The sequence below is a fragment of the Xenopus laevis genome, chromosome 1L (assembly GCF_017654675.1).
Source record: "Xenopus laevis strain J_2021 chromosome 1L, Xenopus_laevis_v10.1, whole genome shotgun sequence".
Classification (NCBI taxonomy): domain Eukaryota; kingdom Metazoa; phylum Chordata; class Amphibia; order Anura; family Pipidae; genus Xenopus; species Xenopus laevis.
Genome location: NC_054371.1, coordinates 25,546,130 through 25,565,002, shown reverse-complemented (window position 1 = coordinate 25,565,002; position 18,873 = coordinate 25,546,130). Strand labels below are relative to the sequence as shown.

General features: G+C 38.2%; 1 protein-coding gene across 2 annotated transcripts in view; it reads left to right on the top strand.

The window, feature by feature from the left end:
* The window catches only part of sorcs2.L (sortilin-related VPS10 domain containing receptor 2 L homeolog), a 575,441-nt gene that overhangs the window by 470,972 nt on the left and 85,596 nt on the right, over window positions 1–18,873 (top strand). For both annotated transcript variants that reach the window (XM_041587770.1, XM_018228485.2), the window contains exons 6-8: window positions 1,822–1,886; window positions 6,433–6,551; window positions 11,359–11,448. In XM_041587770.1, the coding sequence (XP_041443704.1) occupies window positions 1,822–1,886; window positions 6,433–6,551; window positions 11,359–11,448 (274 nt within the window). The remainder of the gene's footprint in view (window positions 1–1,821; window positions 1,887–6,432; window positions 6,552–11,358; window positions 11,449–18,873) is intronic.

Genomic DNA, 18,873 nt, shown 5'->3' with positions numbered 1-18,873 from the left:
CCCAGCTGCCCCTGGTCATGTGACTTGTGCCTGCACTTTAGGAGAGAAATGCTTTCTGGCAGGCTGCTGTTTTTCCTTCTCAATGTAACTGAATGTGTCTCAGTGAGACATGGGTTTTTACTATTGAGTGCTATTGAGAGGCAGCTGTTATCTCATGTTAGGGAGCTGTTATCTGGTTACCTTCCCATTGTTCTTTTGTTTGGCTGCTGGTGGGTGAAAGGGAGGGGGTGATATCACTCCAACTTGCAGTACAGCAGTAAAGAGTGATTGAAGTTTATCAGAGCACAAGTCACATGACTTGGGGCAGCTGGGAAATTGACAATATGTCTAGCCCCATGTCAGATTTCAAAATTGAATATTAAAAAATCAGTTTGCTCTTTTGAGAAATGGATTTCAGTGCAGAATTCTGCTGGAGCAGTACTATTAACTGATTCATTTTGAAAAATGTTTTTTTTCCCATGACAGTATCCCTTTAACTACTGCTAATATGTTGAAGACCACCCAGAGAGGCAAATCTCTAACCTTGTGGCACGAGTCAGACTTAGTGCCCATTCACAAAAATTACACTGTTTTGGGATATTTTCTTCCTGGGAACTGTGCTCCCATGTTTGATCCACTTCCCTACCACCATGGGCAGGAGAATGTGCAATATCAAACTTACTAATGTGAATGTTCCTGCCCAGGGTGGTGTAGGGTATACTTGAGAAATGGATCCAACATAGTGGTGCACCTCTGTCCTATTTGGTTACAACAATATTCGCCAGAAAATTGTGACAAAACATCACGTGGGACATGAGCCCTTGGAGACACTTGGAAAACAAATCCCTTTTGTGTTCAGGCCGACAATGGAGCTTTATATGGAGACACAAAGGAGAATTGGGGCACGAGTACGGGTTCTACCCAAGCAGGAAAATAATGTTTATTTTCTTAATAATGATTATATCCGCAAATGTCTTCCTTCCCAAGAGCTTTCTGAAACAATGACCTTTAAAAAGTAGTGTGGTAAGGCTGATCTTCTCCAGACAGCTATAAAGGGCACGGAGTACGTACTTCTTACAAGTTATAGAATAATTGCCAATGTGAAAAGCAATAAGTTACACATAAGGGCAACTGGTCTTTATTTATTTTTTCCATCAAATATAAAGGTATAGATGGTCACCTTTTCTCTGTTAAATCAGTTTTCATAAACGTGTAGGCGAGTAAATTCACATTATTTTGCACCTGTGTGCAGAGTACTTTTATCTGTAGCAATGCGTGTGTCTCTGTCCACTGTAGGGACGGCACTTGCCCGCTAGTGTTGCCATGGTTACAATACGGCAGGTTTTTGTTGCCTGCATGGCTATAGTCGCACAAAAGGAGTGATCTCGTCACACATAAGTGATGCCCTTATGAAAGGGAATATAAATCCATTGTGTAAAAGCATTGTGTGCATTTGTATGCACAGAGAAGAGTTTAAATGAATTACAAACCCAATCTCCTTTAAAATATTTACTTTTCAAAATCTCTCTGTGTAATTGGATACAGTGGAGGTAACGCTGTTACTGAACTGCAGAACGTAATTTATGTGCCGCGTAATCTCTCTGTAATCCCTCTGACCTTTCATGACTTCTCATTTATGATCATGCAGATTCTTGCCTGGGATTACAGATATTTAGTATATTCTATAAACTTTGAAAGTCAGGTCGCCCCCCACATTGAGCGATGACCGCGTTGCCCTTTAGTAAACGCAGTGAAATGCCTACTGTGCCCTTGCCAATAAACAGCAATGTTTTATGTGTCCGCTTGTCTCTGATGGCTAACATTATCTTTGTGTGGTTTCAGGTCTGTTGCAGGAGTTGATACTGAACCTGACGTTGTTCATATGGAAATTCAAGACCTTGATGGAGGTACACTGTGTATTTTTATTTACCATTAATGTCATTTTGTACCATTATTTCTGTTTGTATTGATTTCTTCTGGCCCTTTGAAATGCAGTTACTCTCCAAGTCCAAGAGACTGCATAATGAAGACTTGTATGTATGAACTTAAAGGGTTTGAAGGAAAGAGAAAGGTTCCATATGCCTGGAGGACCAATGAGTTCATTTGGAAGATACTTAGAGACAGAGTCAGTAGGAATGACTGACCAAACACAAGTTCTTCCAAAATGATTGAATCTTTTTTGTTTGACTATAAACCTGTTGTGTTTGGGTTGGATCCATCAATCAGTTTGGATGTGAAATAACCACCCCTAGAAAATAAGAGTTTTATTCAATGAAATTTCATGCATGAGACTAGCATAGTAACATAGTAACATAATAATTTAGGTTGAAAAAAGACAAAAGTCCATCAAGTTCAACCTTTTTACTTTTTTTAACCTGCCTATCTGCCAGTTGATCCTGAGGAACGCAAAAAAAACCCCATCTGAAGCCTCTCCAATTTGTCTCAGAGGGGGAAGAAATTCTTTCCTGACTCCAAAATGGACTAGTCCCTGGATCAACTTGTACTATGAGCTATCTCCCATAACCTTGTATTCCCTCACTTGCTAAACACCATCCAGCCCCTTCTTAAATCTATCTAATGTATCAGCCTGTACCGCTGATTCAGGGAGAGAATTCCACATCTTCACAGCCCTCACTCTAAAAAACCCTTTCCGAAAATATTTAGGCTGAACCTCTTTTCTTCTAATCGGAATGGGTGACCTTGTGTCAGCTGGAAAGACCTACTGGTAAATAAAGCATTAGAGAGATTATTATATGATCCCCTTATATATTTATACAGTTATCGTATCACTCCTTAAGCGCCTCTTCTCCAGCGTGAATATCCCCAATTTGGCCAATCTTTCCTCATAGCTAAGATTTTCAATACCTTTTACCAGCTTAGTTGCCCTTCTCTGTACCCTCTCTAATACAATAATGCCCTGTTTGAGTGATGGAGACCAAAACTGTACGGCATATTCTAGATGGGGCCTTACAAGTGCTCTGTACAGTGGAAGAATGACCCCCTCCTCCCGTGACTCTATGCCCCTTTTAATACAGCTCAAGACCTTATTTGCCCTTGATGCTACTTACAAATTTGTCTGACATGACCTATCCTTCATAAAGCCATGCTGATTGCTGCTCATAATGCCATTCACTAGGACAACATCTTGATTGTGATCCCTTAACAAGCCTTCAAATATTTTGGCCACCACCGATGTCAAACTTACTGGCCTATAATTGCCACGCAATGTCCAGCATCCTCAGCCATCTTTAGAGTTCTTCTTTACAGCTACTTGAAGAACACATGGTCGGTATCATAACCTTAAATTGATGACATTATCTGAAATTCCAGCATTACAATAATACAACATAGAGTTGTGTTAATAAAAGACATATCCCTGGGTATAACCAATTCATTACATATGTCAAGTCTTTAATAGGACAATATGCCAGCAATGCTTTTTGAGAATAATGAACCAGTCACATCGTCTCCTAGTTTAGATCTAGATTTTCACATAAATTTCATTGGGTTTGTAAAGAGAAAGAGCATGAACAAAAGACGTTTTTAGTCTTCAAACTGAATCTGACCCAATACTTGTTTTGTACGCTCTCCTAGGAGAGTGCAAGAAGGTTAATCCTCTTCCTGGGAGATGCTTTTATTGATTGAGAAACCAAGGAAACACATATGTTTCATCGTATCTATGGAAAAGATGCAGTAAAGCAGCTCCTATGCATATTAATTAATAAAAATATGTCACTTATTTAAAACACTCTGTGTAGAATACAACAAAGCAAACCATGAAGAGATACAGTATTCCCTTGAAGAACCATCTTTATAGGAGCAAGGAAAGGGAACATTACCATTAGAAGTTATTATTAGTGTATGAGCTTTTGTGCCAGCTCAGTTGTGTGTGTGTGTGTGTGGCCCCTATGTGTGTGACTGAGTCAAATCCACAATACCCTGGAGAAAAGCCGACACTGATGCATTCACAATTAAGAACTAAATCCCCGTATTCTACAAATACTGTTGCTATTTCAGATTTAGCTGTAATGTGTGTGCGCGGCTGAGAATAAATCCCTGCACATGTCTAATTGAACAATTGTCTACTTTTGAGTGTAAAATCAGACTTATTTATAATACATGTCAAAAGCTGAACGTCACATCAATATGTTGGTAAAAAATACAATGGAAGGGATCCATGCTCAGTCCTGGCTATGCAAATCTGCAGCAAGAAAGTACTTTGAATTGCGTACTGTGGATTATCCACTTTAATGAGAATTCCTTTTGATTAAACCGTTGATAAACCGGGAGACATTGATGTGTTGTAGCTCAAAGTAACTGCCTGTGTATCAGCGCTGTCTTCAATAGGATGAGTACAAGTAGGCCTCAACCTCATTTCAGACAGGGTTTAAAGGAGAACTAAATCCTAAAAATGAATATGGCTACAAATGCCATATTTTATATAGTGAATTTATTGCACCAGCCTAAAGTTTCAGCTTGTCAACAGCAGCAATGATCCAGGACTTCAAACTTGTCACAGGGGGTCACCATCTTGGAAAGTGTCTGTGACACTCACATGATCAGTGGGCTCTGAGCAGCTGTTGAGAAGCTAAGCTTAGGGGTCGTCACTAATTATCCAGCAGAAAATGAGGTTGGTTTGTAATATAAGCTGATGCTACAGGGCTGATTATTAAATTATTTGCAAGACTAAGACTGTGCACATGCTCAGTGTGGTCTGGGCTGCTTAGGGATCGTCATAAACAAAGCTGCTTGAGTTCTGCATGGCTGGGAAGTAAGGTGGAGGCTCCCCCTGCTGTTCATAAGTATGATTGTTTCTCTGCTCAGCAGTTAGGGACCGTCTGACAATTCCTATCCACAGCAGTAAATGAAGGGAGAATTTCACTGCATACAGTCAGGTTTCTTATAAAAACGGTACACATTTTTTAATTAAAGTATATTGGAGATGGGTTTCTTTTTCATTAAAGAAAGTAAAAATGGGATTTTATTTTTTTGCCTTTACATGCCCTTTACATGCATCTAGTACAAGGTACTGTATTTTAATACAGAAAACAAATACCTATGTTGGGATTTAGCGTCTATTTTAGATTAGCTTCTATTTATCAACATGTAGGGGTTTATTTACTAAACCTCAAATTTTTCTGATCAGGCTTTTTGGCAGCAAAAACTTAAATTTTTCTTGGGAAAAAAAAGAATTTTTCAAGATTTGTTATACACCGATGCAGAGAAAAGGCAGAATTTGAAAATCCACCATCTCAGACCTGTGGAGGTCATGTATAAATCAATGGGAGATCCCAAGATATTGGGGGGAAAGTAAAGAGAAAAACAATTTGCAACAATAAGAATAAAAATCCACATCTTGCAATGTAATATTGTTCCTTAAACTGTTATTGCATTGCGAATTTTAATTGCGCACTCTTAAGAAGTGCTTGAAGGTGTCGTAATCTTTTGGAGCAAACGTAACGACTTTTTCAGTAAGAAGTTTTATTACATTGACTGATTGGCGCAAACTATAAAATTCGCAAACGGTCTTCCACTGTTGGAAGTGGTCGCTAAACAGTTTCCAGGTTCGCAAAAGCTATATTAAATTTGCACAAAGCCAAATTTGTTCGCATAAAGGCATACGTTTTCGCTTTGTGAACAGTTTTTGCATTACCGACTTTTATTATATTGCCCCTGATAGTGGTTTGCGTTGGGTTTAAACTGATAATCCGAATCCAATAAACCAAAAAAAAATTAACAATTCGGGAGAAAAGTAAAAAAAAATGGTAAGATTCCGGGTTTTGGTCAATTTTATCGGGTTTCTGCCTGATCCAATTTATTTAATTTAATGATAAATAAGGCAAAATAAATAAGGCAAAATCGGGGGAAGGGAATTTGGTTGAATTTTAGTATATATATATATATACATATATATATATATATATATATATATATATATATATATATATATATATATATATATATATAACCCCCTTATACAGTATTCTGTCTGCAGTAATATGTTCACCCAGGGGTCTTACTAAGCACTTGACACTATAATGTACCTTTTGCTTGTGACTTTTATTTGTCATCAAAAATCCATAAAACCAGATAAAATAAAAGCGGCAACCGCCAGCACCAATTCTTGAAAATGGTGGCCCTTATGCTTCAAGAGCTAATAAATAGATACGACAGTTGCACTGCTGTTAGCAAGTTACACCTTACTGTGTGCTGTGAGTAAAATCCAGGGAGTTTAAGAAATAACCATATGAGTCATATTCTATATTTAACAGCCATTGTTCATTAGCTTGGCTGGAATATATAGTAGCGTTATAGAGGATTATAATAAGATATAGAGCTCAGTGAGCGCACGGCATCATAAACGGAGAATGTGAGATGGCGTAACGCTGCTTTTGCTTTGAATTCTTTCTATAAAAGATATTTCATGTTTCCACTATTGATCTTCCTCTGCAGGTTATCGGTACGTGGCATGCCAGATTCACAATTGTTCTGACAATACGTTTGCATTTCAATTCACTGGAAACATTGATCGGGATTCTCTGACTGTACAGGACGATTACATCTTCCTCAAGGTAAAGTTGTTATGATGAGAGCGATATTCTGAGACCGTATGCTATTGGTTCGCAATGTTTATTATTTGTGGTTTTTAAGATATTTATTTTTTTATTTAGCAGCTCTGCGGTTTGCAATTTCAGCTGTCTGGTTGCTAGGGTTCAAATGACCCTAGCAACCATGCATTATTTGAATAAGAGACTGGAATATGAATAGGAGAGGCCTGAATAGAAAGATGAGTAATAAAAAGTAGCACTAACAATACATTTGTAGCCTTACAGAGCATTTGTTTTTTAGATGGGGTCAGTGATCCCCATTTAAAAGCTGCAAATAGTCTGAAGAAGGCAAAAAATCAAAAAATATAAAAACCAAATAAATTGTTTCTTATTTACTAAACTGCAAATGCAAAAATCACGAAAAATTTGTGATTTTTTAAAATAAAATCTGACTTTTAAAAAATCACAAATTTTAGTCTGAAATCCGGCATCTCAGACCTGTTGAGGTTGCATATAAGTCAATGGAAGAAGTCCCAATGATTTAGTGCAATACCCCGAAGTTTTCGGAGTTTTCGGGTAAAGCTGGGAAACTGACAATATGTCTAGCCCCATGTCAGATTTCAAAATTTAATATAAAAAAATCTGTTTGCTATTTTGAGAATTGGAGAATTGGAGCAGCACTATTAACTGATGTTAAAAAGGGGTACAGACAGTAAAAGGGTAGGGGAGGAGAGAGGAACGCTAAGTGGTCAAAATAATTTAGTTGCAAATAAGTCCTTTGTCCGTCTTTCCATTTTTTGAACGTTGGAAATGATTGACAGAAAAGGAAGCGGATTTGCCAAGGAACATCCTAAATCTAATAAAAGTGAAGGTGTCGCTCTCATCTTTATCTGCTCCGCCAATAAACAAGCAGCCGGCAAAGAGCCAAGGAATAGGGAGTCACATGATCAGGGTCTTCCCCCATAAATTGATTTTGTCTAATGAAGTTTCCACAAGGTGCCCATTCACTTTACCTCTTTCCCTCTAGAATCGACCTGCCGGTGGCCAAATAAAAAAATATAAATCAAAGCTGTTAGCGGCAGATAAGAGTAATTCATTTTGCTTGATGTCTATCCTGTAGAGATGAGGGGCGACACTGATTGATTGTTTAAATGGCTTCTCCTCTTTATGAACTGAACTCTGCGCACATATGAGTGATTTATAGAAATTGAAGGTAAACATGGATTCTTTGGCTGGATATAAATTTCCAATCCTTTTCAAGCTGCCACAGGAGTAACCCTTTCCCTGCTGCTCAGCAGAGCTGCACACAAATACTCTGATTCTTTGGGCAAAGCTGAGCCATACACATTCGCTGCCCGGAGTGAATGCGATTTATTAATCATGTCTGGAGTCATATTTCACGTTATGACCTGCTAAAAAATCGAATGATATGAATAAACCAGGCCCCCTTATCTTATATGTACAGGTATGGGATCCGTTATCCAGAAACCTGTTATCCAGAAAGTGGCGAATTATGGAAAGGCCGTCTCCTATAGACCCCATTTCATCCCAATAATCCAAATTGTTAAAAATGATTTCCTTTTTCTCTGTAATAATAAAACAGTAGCTTGTACTTGATCCCAACTAAGATATAATTAATCCTTATTGGAGGCAAAACCAGCCTATTGGGTTTATTTAATGTTTATATGATTTTCTGGTAGACTTAAGGTATGAAGATCCAAATTACCCCTTATCCAGAAAACCCCAGGCCCTGAGCATTCTGAATAAAACGTTCCATATCTGTACACTAAGGGGGTTATTTACTAAACTCCGAATGCAAAAATCAAGAAAAATGTTATTTCTTTTTTTTATAAAAATCTGACTTTTAAAAAATCACGAATTTTTCGGAATTTATTAAACCCGAGGATGGAAAAGTCCGAATCTAAAAATCCGGCATCTCAGACCTGTCGAGGTTGCGTATAAGTCAAAGGGAGAAGTCCCAATGATTTTTTGATGTGCGCTGAGTTTCCTGCAATACCCCGTTTTGCAGCATTTTTGGGCAAAAATCTGAGTTTTCGGGTGAAAAATCCGGAAAAAAATCATGAAAATCGGATGAAAAATCAGAAAAAGTTGTGAACATTTTTTTCCCTGCAAAGCAAATTTTCCGGAAAATGTAATAATAAATAAGCACAAAAAATTTGAGCAGATTTGATCTGAGTTTGTAGCAGAAAATATTGAGATAAACCCTAAGGGGGTTATTTATTAAAGTCTGAATGCCAAAATAAAATTCAAATTTATAGTGGAAAAAAAACTTTAATTTTTTATGAATTTATTAAAATCAGAATAAAATAGTTCTCCAACTCAGACTTGCCGAGTCCATGCAGAAGTCAATGGGAGAAGTCCCTTAGCTATACTGATCTGCGCTGGGTTTTGTACAATAATCCAAAGATTTTGTGGATTCGTACGATTCTAGTTTTTCACGATTGTTTCGAGTTTATTCCTGCACATGAAATTTTAGCGAAAATGTATTGATAAATAAGGGGAAAACCTGCCAGAGTAGCTTTCAGAAAGTAAATAGATGTTTTCGGATTTTGATAAATAATACCCTAAGTAGTTATTTGTGAAATGAGCCAGCCTGTTCCATTATTTGGAAAACTCCAGGTCCTGAGCATTCCGGATAACAGGCCTCATACCTGTATATACACAGCATGAAGATAGGGGGACAGGTTTCTTGGCCCCACCAAGAGGCAAATTTAACTAATTATTAGTTCTGCCAATGCTCTCATTTATAGAAAAATAAGAGTAACAACTATTCATATGTCAGTCTCTTATTAAAATCTACAGTTTCAGCAATCTGCAATTTGCACCCTCGCAACCAGATTGCTGAAGTTGCAAAGTGGAGAGCCGCTGAATAAAAAGCTTAAATAACCCAAAAAAACACAAATAATAAAAAATAAAAAACCAACTGGGAATTTTTTCAGAATATCACACTTTACGTCATACTAAACTTAATTTAAAGGTGAACCACCCTTTTAAAGGAGAAGGAATAGCATTTTACACTTGGGGGTGCCATAAGTTAGGCACCCCCAAGTGACTACTTTTACTTACCTGACACCCCAGGCCGGTGCTCCTATCAACAGAAAACTGCACCGGCCCGGGGTTCTTTTACCGACCATCATGGAGAGATCCTCTTCCTGCTTCTTCGGGTCTTCTCGCAGTTGCGATAAGCCGGCTGTTTCGCTCTACTGCGCATGCGTCTGACCCGGGAAATTTGAAAACCGATGAAGCAAGAAGAGGATCTCTCTGAGGTGCTTGTTCAGGGTCGGACTGGGCCGGCACAGTGCACTCGTGGTTTGTGCATGCGTGCGGTGCACCCGCCGGTCGTTCCGGCTTTTGCGCATGCGTGTAGGGCCCCGGAGGTTCGGAACCCAGAGGGCTCCAACTGCACCAGTTCGACCCTGTCGTGAGGCCCGTGAGGTTTTCTGCTGATTGGAGCACCGGCCCTAGGTGTCAGGTAAGTAAAAATAGTCACTTTGGGGTGCCTAACTTTTAGCACCCCAATTGTAAAATGCTATTCCTTCTCCTTTAAATGGGAGTCACTGTTTATATAAATGTTTGGTGTAATTAGGGTTATGTTTATTCCATTCAGCTGGGCATGAAAGTGAACCGTATTAAGTACATAGTTTGGAGGAATAAATGCCACTGTATCTCGGCTCAGGCAAAAACTGTGGCCCCAGATAATGAGGCAAATTTGCATGCTCCAATAAGTACTGTATGTATTTATGCCTTGGGGTTGGGTCCATTTTAGTTGACCTATTAGGCCTGAGATATAATTGACTTCATACCACAATAAAATAGAGCATCATTCTTGTTCTGTTATTAAAAAATATCCCTTCCTCTTAGGCTCAGAGTTCTCTATGTCTGTAAAACCAATATTCTGCCATTCAAATGAAGCAGCCAAATTTGTCCCTGACACCCATGACTTCGCTCTTTATTATACCGGGAACAGTGACGCATAATTTGATTGTTTCCTATTGTCTCTGGAAATCTTCCAACTCCCACATCAATTCTCTAACGGAGGGGAAAAAGTTTGAGCCATTATTGTTTCTGAAACTCGAACAGGATTTTTTTTTCTATTGTTGCTTATTTGTGCCGAAAATGGGGCGATGCATGAGCTAGGTAGTGATGGGCGAATTTGGAGCGTTTCGCTTTTGCCGAAAAATGCAGTGAAATTGGGGAAATGGTGAAAAATTTGCAAAACGCGCCGGCGTCCGTTTCTTTGACGCCAGCGAAAATGCGCTGGCGCCCAAAAAAAACGGATGGTGGCGGCCATTTTTTTTTACACCGGTGAAGTTTCGCCAGCGAATTGCCGGATTTCCCAACGAATTTGCTCCTGGCGAATAAATTCGCCATTATTAGAGCTAGGCACTATTATCATTCTCTCCCTGTGTATTAGCTATGATCAGGTTTATCCATCTTGTAACTAGTGATGGGAGAATAAATTCACCAGGCGCCAATTCACAGCCAATTTCCGTGTTTTGCCGCCGGTGAATAAATTTGCAAAACTGCAACAAAAATTTGTCTACGTCAAAAAATTGTGGACTCGAGCCGGAAAAGTCACTCGCGTCAAAACCATTGCATGTCAACATTATTCGGACATGATTCACAGATTTTGCGAGAAATTCGCAAATTTTTCAGGGAAATGGGACAAATTCGCCCATCACTTATTATAATGTATAGCCAGTACAGTCGGCTCCCCCAGCATTGTTATTTCTATAGAAATTCCCTAATGTTTTCCCCTCTGTTTTGTTTCTGCCAAAAATTTATAAAAATGTTTCTTTTTTTTTTATAGACAACTTCAGGAAATCGGAGTAAATATTACGTATCATATCGACGGAATGAATTTGTACAGATGAGACTTCCAAAATATGCTTTGCCAAAGGTAAGATGCTGAAATAAACCTCCCCTTATCCAAAAAGGGCTAAAGAAATTCAGGGCCTTGGCTAGTATGGTGGTCTCTGCAGCTCGATGAAGGTAGCATTTATTTGGAAAGGATTCGGTGAATCTCTAAATTATAGATTTTTAAAAATACAAATCCTAACCTTTGTGGGCAGATTTATCAAAGATCGAGTAGAATTTTCGAATTAAATTTTTTTTAATTTCAAGCTGTTTTTGTGTACTTCGATTAGGGAATAGTCCAAATTCGATTCAAATTTGAAAAAAAGTGTACTGTCTCTTTAAAAATTCGACTTCGACCATTCGCCATCTAAAACCTGCCGAATTGCTGTTTTAGCCTATGGGGAACCTCCTAGAGCCTATTTGGAGTCAATTGGTGGACTTTGAAAAATCACAGTTTTTTGGGGAAAAACTTTGAATTGATTGCGCTATTAATTCGATTCAAACGATTCTAATTCGGCCGAATACGGACCTATTCAATCGAAAACGTACCAATTCGACCCAAAAAAAACTTTGACTTAATTACGGTTTGAATTCTAATTTTGTTCGAAGTTTTTTCGATTCGAAATTCGACCCTTGATAAATATGCCCCTTAAATGCATCATTAAATTTGGACAAAAAAATAATTGTCTAGTGCTTTATAGTCACATGATTTTAAAGTAAATGTAGACCCTCAAAACAAATTTATGTAAAACTACTCTTCTAAGTGGGGATGAGAGAAATATTTTGCAGCGTTTCACCAAAAAAAAAACACCCATGTATATTTTAAAATTACGTGGTTTGAAAAATAATGTGAGATTGACTTTGAATTTTTTTGTGAATTTTTGGCAAAGTGAAATGGATCAGATACGGTCATCACTACTACGGAGGATGTTTTGCCATTTATATTAATTATTAATAAGGTATAATATGATGCATTTAAAACAACAGCGCCCCATGTCATTTTAATCCGAGTGTCAACTATCAGCTGAAAATTAATTTCTGAGTAAAGAAATGTCTTGTGATGTTGCTCTTCTTCTAGTGGCGTCTGTAAAGGAAATGTAGACCCTCAATAAATGAATTTAAAGGAGTGCACTTTTGAGCCCTTTTGCCAATTACTTTTTTTTTCTAATTTTCAAGATGTAATCAGTTTTTACACTGCTGATATAATACATTTTAAGCAACCACACCAACTGCTGCTCCTTTAGACTATCCAGTTGGCAGAAAATAAAAAGTTAGTGAGAAGAGGAAAGTCGTGTAATCTTGTTCTAATTGTAAAAAAAGTTAGCGAGCAGCAAAGAGCCATCTGATATTTTTCTAGTCAGTCCTAAGTAGTACAATATTTTGTTACTTTTATTTTCTTAGGAAATTAATTTTCAGCCAACTGTAGCCAATAGTCAGAAATGGCCAGCAGGTGACAAATGTTGTTTAAAATGCATTATATTAGCTGTTTAAAGGAGTTGTTTACCTCTTAACTTAACTGTTAGTATGATGTAGGCAGTGATATTCCGAGGCTTGCAATTGATTTTTATTTTTTATTATTCATGGTTTTTTAGTTATTTAGCTTTTTATTCAGCAGATCTTCAGTTTGCTATTTCAGTAATCTGGTTGGTAAGGACCAATTACTCTAGCAACAAAGGGAATAGAATAGAAGGTAAGTTATAAAATGTAGCAATAGCAATACATTTGTAGCTTTCTCGAACAGTTGTTTTTTTATATGGGGTCAGTGACCCCTATTAGAAAGCTGGAAAAAGTCAGAAGAAGAAGACAAATAATTCAAAAACTATAAAAAAAATAAAATGAAGGCTGATTGAAAAGAAATGTCCATTCTTGAACATGCTAAAAGTTAACTTAAAGGTGAACCACCCCTTTAAGAACGGCTTATATCTTGAAAACTAGAAGCAAAAGTGCTTAAATTGCAATTTACATTAATTTGTTTTGAGGGTTTACATTTCCTTCCATTCCCCATTTTTTTTATTATTGATCGGGAAAATCACTTTAGAAAAAGACCACTTTGTCTCATTTTTATTGGCCAGAGCATTTACGTTAAGAAGGTTATTTATCAAAGGTTTAATGTTAGAGTTTTTTTATACCTCAAATGAACTAAAATTAAGTCACAACTTGAATGGCTTCTTATTTAAGAAAAAAATGGAATTGAAAAAACTCACTTCAGCGAGATCCAATTTCCTAATCACACTAATTGAGTTATAGGGGAAAACCCACCGAAAAAAATTCAAACATCATGATGACTATTAACATCTCCAAATGGTTCAAGGGACCTCTGTCATTGAATCATACATGACCTCGACAGGTTTTAGATGGTGTATTTTTGGATTCAAGCTATTTCCAGGAACGGGGTATAATAAACCTTAAAATATGTTTAACTTTTAACCCCGAAAATCTGAGTTTTGACAAAAAAATAAATAAATAAGTCCGAATTTATCTCAGTATAATACACAAAACCATGAATATCTTGTAAATGATATCCTTATAAACGGTGAGTTCTGATGTCATCAGTTATAAACGGGGAGTTCTGATGTCATTCCTGTCACATGACTCACTGAAATTTGTGTATTATAACAAATAAAGTCCCCCCAGTTGCTGTAACTCCCAGTAACTCCCAGTTGGAGTTCCAAGATCTGCCTTTGGCCTCGTGTTTTTATATGGTCATAAGACTCCTCGGTAACTTATAATATCCTTATATTTTACAAGAGGGGGTACTTTATTCACTATATATTCTGCTACAAACTCCGATCAAATCCTCTCAGGTTTTTTGAGCTAATTTATTATTACATTTTCTCAGATTTTTCAGCCAATTTTCAGTATAACACACAAAACCATGAATATCTTGTAAATTATATCCTTATAAACGGTGAGTTCTGATGTCATCAGTTAGAAACGGGGAGTTCTGATGTCATTCCTGTCACATGATTCACTGAAATTTGTGTATTATAACAAATAAAGTCCCTCCAGTAACTCCCAGTTGGAGTTCCATGACCTGTATAAAAACACTCGTCCTTAGGCCTCGTGTTTTTATATGGTCATGAAACTCCTCGGTAACTTATAATATCCTTATATTTTACAAGAGGGGGTACTTTATTCACTATATATTCTGTTACAAACTCCGATCAAATCCTCCCGCATTTTTTGTATTATTACATTTTCTCAGATTTTTCAGCCGATTTTCAAGTTTTTTTTTCCAATTTTTCACCCGAAAACTCAGATTTTTGCCCAAAAACTCAGAAAACTTTGGGGTATTGCACAAAACCCAGTGCACATCAAATAATCATTGAGACTTCTCCCATTGACTTATATGCAACCTCGACAGGCCTGGGATGCCAGATTTTCTGATTCTGACTATTCCATCCTTGGAGTTGAATAAATTCTGAAAAATTCGTGATTTTTTAAAAGTTGCATTTTATAAAAAAAAATGTGATTTTTTTCGTGATTTTTGCATTCAGAGTTTAGTAAATAACCCCCCAAATGTACATTTGTACACCAGAAAATGCTGTGTTTCTTTCTTCTGCAAGATCACTGCCTGTAGCTTTGTGCCAACTTATCTCCAGTACACTGTGCTTATAAAAGAACATTACCAATGAGCTGCTATATGTTATGAAGAAGAAGACGCAAGGACTGCAATGCTATAAAAATAGGCATTATCCAGAGCATTATCCAATCCTTATACAATAGAGCTATTTGTGAAATGCAGCAACACTTCCTTTGTTACCAAGTTCCCGGGAAATAAAAGTCTGCTACCAAAAACTTTACAGCTGGAAAACATTCTCCATCATAATTGAACTGTCACATTTCAGGCAAATTCTTTGTGAGGCACTTTTAATGGTCATTGTGATGGATATTTATAGTACTTATGGGCTAGGCAGGAAAATAGATGAGAAATGTGAATGGAGTGTTTATATTGTTCCTCCAACAACTAGACCCATAATGAACAGGAATAGGAACTTGTTCATGCAAAAATAGAATGCTCTGGAAACATCGCTGTTATTAGTTACCTCAGAGTCCCTTCACCATGATGCCACAAGGACTTTTTGTGTATAAAGCAGCAAGTATTGCATAGAATGGTGTCCCTACTATGTAAGTGCCCCCTGCAGATAAAGGAAGGTAAAAGACAATGGGACAAATTCACTAACCTCCGAAAATTTGCCAGCGACGGCTTCGCTCACAGCGCAACATTTTGCCAGGTGTAGATTCGCCAGGACAACACTAATTCGCTAAAATCCAAAGTTGTGTCCAGGGCACCGAACGCTGGCGAAGTTGCGCTAGCGTTACTGTGCCAAGCGAAGCGAAGTTGCGCCAACATTGCCTAATTTGCATACAGCGGGAAGTTAAAGTTTAGTACTGAGAGTGGGCCCCTGGTCTAAGGTTTTATGGTGGGGCCCCCTGGTCTAAGATTTTTAGGTGGGCCCCTGGTGTCCCAGTCCAACACTGTAACTAAGGCTACTCATTGACATGGTGGAGAGAACTGAGTTTGATGGGGCGGTCGCTTCCTATATGTATAACATAACAACATATCATCTCCCCCTTCTCTGCTCTGAACACTAAAACGCCCATACAGCAGCCTGTATAAATTCATGCTCTCGTTGTGTTCCTTTAAGGGCATGTAACGTCTAAAATAGAATAAGGCTAGAAATGCTGTATTTTGTATACTAAATATAAACATGAACTTACTGCACCACAAGCCTAATCAAACAAATAATTTATGCTTTCAAAGTTGGCTACAGGGGGTCACCATCTTGTAACTTTGTTATACATCTTTGCAAGACTAAGACTGTGCACATGCTCAGTGTGGTCTGGGCTGCTTAGGGATCGTCATAAACAAAGCTGCTTGAGTTCTGCATGGCTGGGAAGTAAGACGGGGGCTCCCCCTGCTGTTCATAAGTATGATTGTTTTCCCTGCTCAGCAGTTAGGGACCGTCTGACAATTCCTATCCACAGCAGTAAATGAAGGGAGAATTTCACTGCATACAGTCAGGTTTCTTATAAAAACAGTACACATTTTTTTTATTAAAGTATATTGGAGATAGGTTTCTTTTTCATTAAAGAAAGTAAAAATTGGATTTTATTTTTTTGCCTTTACATGCCCTTTAATTCCCAATGGATGGTCTAAAGAAGCAGTCTATAGTGTTTATACCATGTATAAAACCCACAATTCTGAGCTGTAATTTATTGTTGCAAACAGATGCTTGATAGCATGCGGGAAAATAACCCTCACCAAGGAGATGCTAAACTGACATTTGCTATCACTGTAAATCTGATGGGTAAATTAACTAAATTGCACCACATTTCATTAAGAGAAGAAGACCCTTTTGCATTTTAATTCATATTTCTGAATGCTTGCCAACACTCTAATGACCACTTTTCACTCGTGCGAGATTTGATTAAGCAAATGCAGCAAGTGGGCAGGTGGGGGCTGGAATGTGCACTCCAATGACTCCATGACGGGCACATTGTACAATTCGGGTCAATAAAACAGAATAATTGCCCCTTATGCAGGCATTGCTTCCTCCAACTATATTTGGATTGAATTATTATGTTAAAGGGGACCTGTCACTTTTAAAATTTTCCAAATACTTTTTTATGATGATAGTCGAGCAAAATAAAATTAACTTACACAATAAAAATTATTTAATTTTTTTTACCCCTTAACTCTTGAAATTCACAATCACAGCCTACAGGAAGGTGCCATTTTGTGAGTACTGTTAAAGGGGAAGAAAACCTAGTCGGCGCAAACCCCCCACCCCCCCTCCCGTTTGTTGCCCACCCTCCCTCCTCCCCCCTGGCCTACCCGTCCCACTGGGCAAATGCCCCTAACTTGTTACTTACCCTTCTGCGCAGGTCCAGTCCAGGGAGTTCACAGACGACATCTTCTTCCACGCGATCTTCTTCCTGCTGTGAACGGCGTTTTGGCGCATGCGCAGTAGGATCATTTCGCCGGTACGGCTCTACTGCGCATGCGCCAAAAGTCACGCGCATGCGCAGTAGATCGTACCGGCGAAATGATCCTACTGCGCATGCGCCGTTCACAGCAGGAAGAAGATCGCGTGGAAGAAGATGTCGTCTGTGAACTCCATGGACTGGACCTGCGCAGAAGGGTAAGTAACAAGTTAGGGGCATTTGCCCAGTGGGACGGGTAGGCCAGGGGGGAGGAGGGAGGGTGGGCAACAAACGGGAGGGGGGCGGGGGGTTTGCGCCGACTAGGTTTCCTTCCCCTTTAAGGCAAGCTTTGCATTTTTGCCCATACACAGGCTACATAATTTAGACCTTGAGTAGGGAGGTGGAATGTGAGGAGTGCAGAGAAGAGCTAATAGAAAGTGAAAGTAAATGACTGGCCCCGCCTCTATGCTTGAGGCTGCCAATATGTGATTGACAGCTCAGATTTTTAAATACATTTATAACAGGTGCGGATGTTTTAATAAAAAAATAACTTTTGTTTCATGTTTAACTTGCAAAGGACTTTATGTGTCGGTGACAGGTCCCTTTAACCGGCCTGTACAAGCCATGGCTATGCATCCTGCATTCAGTTCAGAATCTGGGCTGTTGAGAAGTGTTGCAGCTGTTGTTAGAAGACAGGAGTAAAACAGTTTTAAAGAGATACTGACACCAGAAAATAAACTTTTGTAATATCTATCATAACATTATCTTTGAATGTTATTTATAATTTTGCCATCAAAGTATTTGCCTGATGATTGTACATTACCTTTCTTACCCCATTTTTTCCCTATGAGGGGGCTGCCATATTTGTGCCGCACGAGTCCGTTAGCATTAGAAACTCTAACTGACAAGTTAAGAAGGGACAGTCAGGTTGGCAAAACAGTCAGGTTTAGGAACTTCAAGTAACAATTACTTACAAAAGCAGAAATACCAGCGAAAAATGATTAACATGAGCTATAGGTAACTTTTCATGTAGATCAATATTTTGAAATAAACTTGTTAGTGTCAGTATCACTTTAAGGTTCCAAAATTCTTCCTAATTTAACTGTTTTATGATTTTTTCATTTTTTTCATGGTTCTGGAGGCATGATGCCCCATGAACCCATAGGATAAAGCCACTCTTCTTAAAAAAACAAGCATTTTCTAACTCAATAAGTTAGTTGAAGATGGCAGAAGTAATTCATTTTTTGCAGCAAACTTTGCCTTTGCATGAGCCTCGTTATGCCTCAATTCAATTTAGTGAGAAAAAGTTATCTCCTGGTTTATCAAGTGAAAAGTCATAGACGAGATTTAATTTCTCCTAATTCAGTTCCAGTTTTATCCCATAGACTTCAATAGAGTTTTCATGATAAATCATGAGATAAGTTTTACTGAATTAAATTGTATCTCAAATAGTGATGGGCGAATTTGCGCCGTTTCGATTCGCCGAAAAAAATTTCCGGCGAATTTTCGCGGGCGTTTCGCGAATTTATTCGCTGGCGGC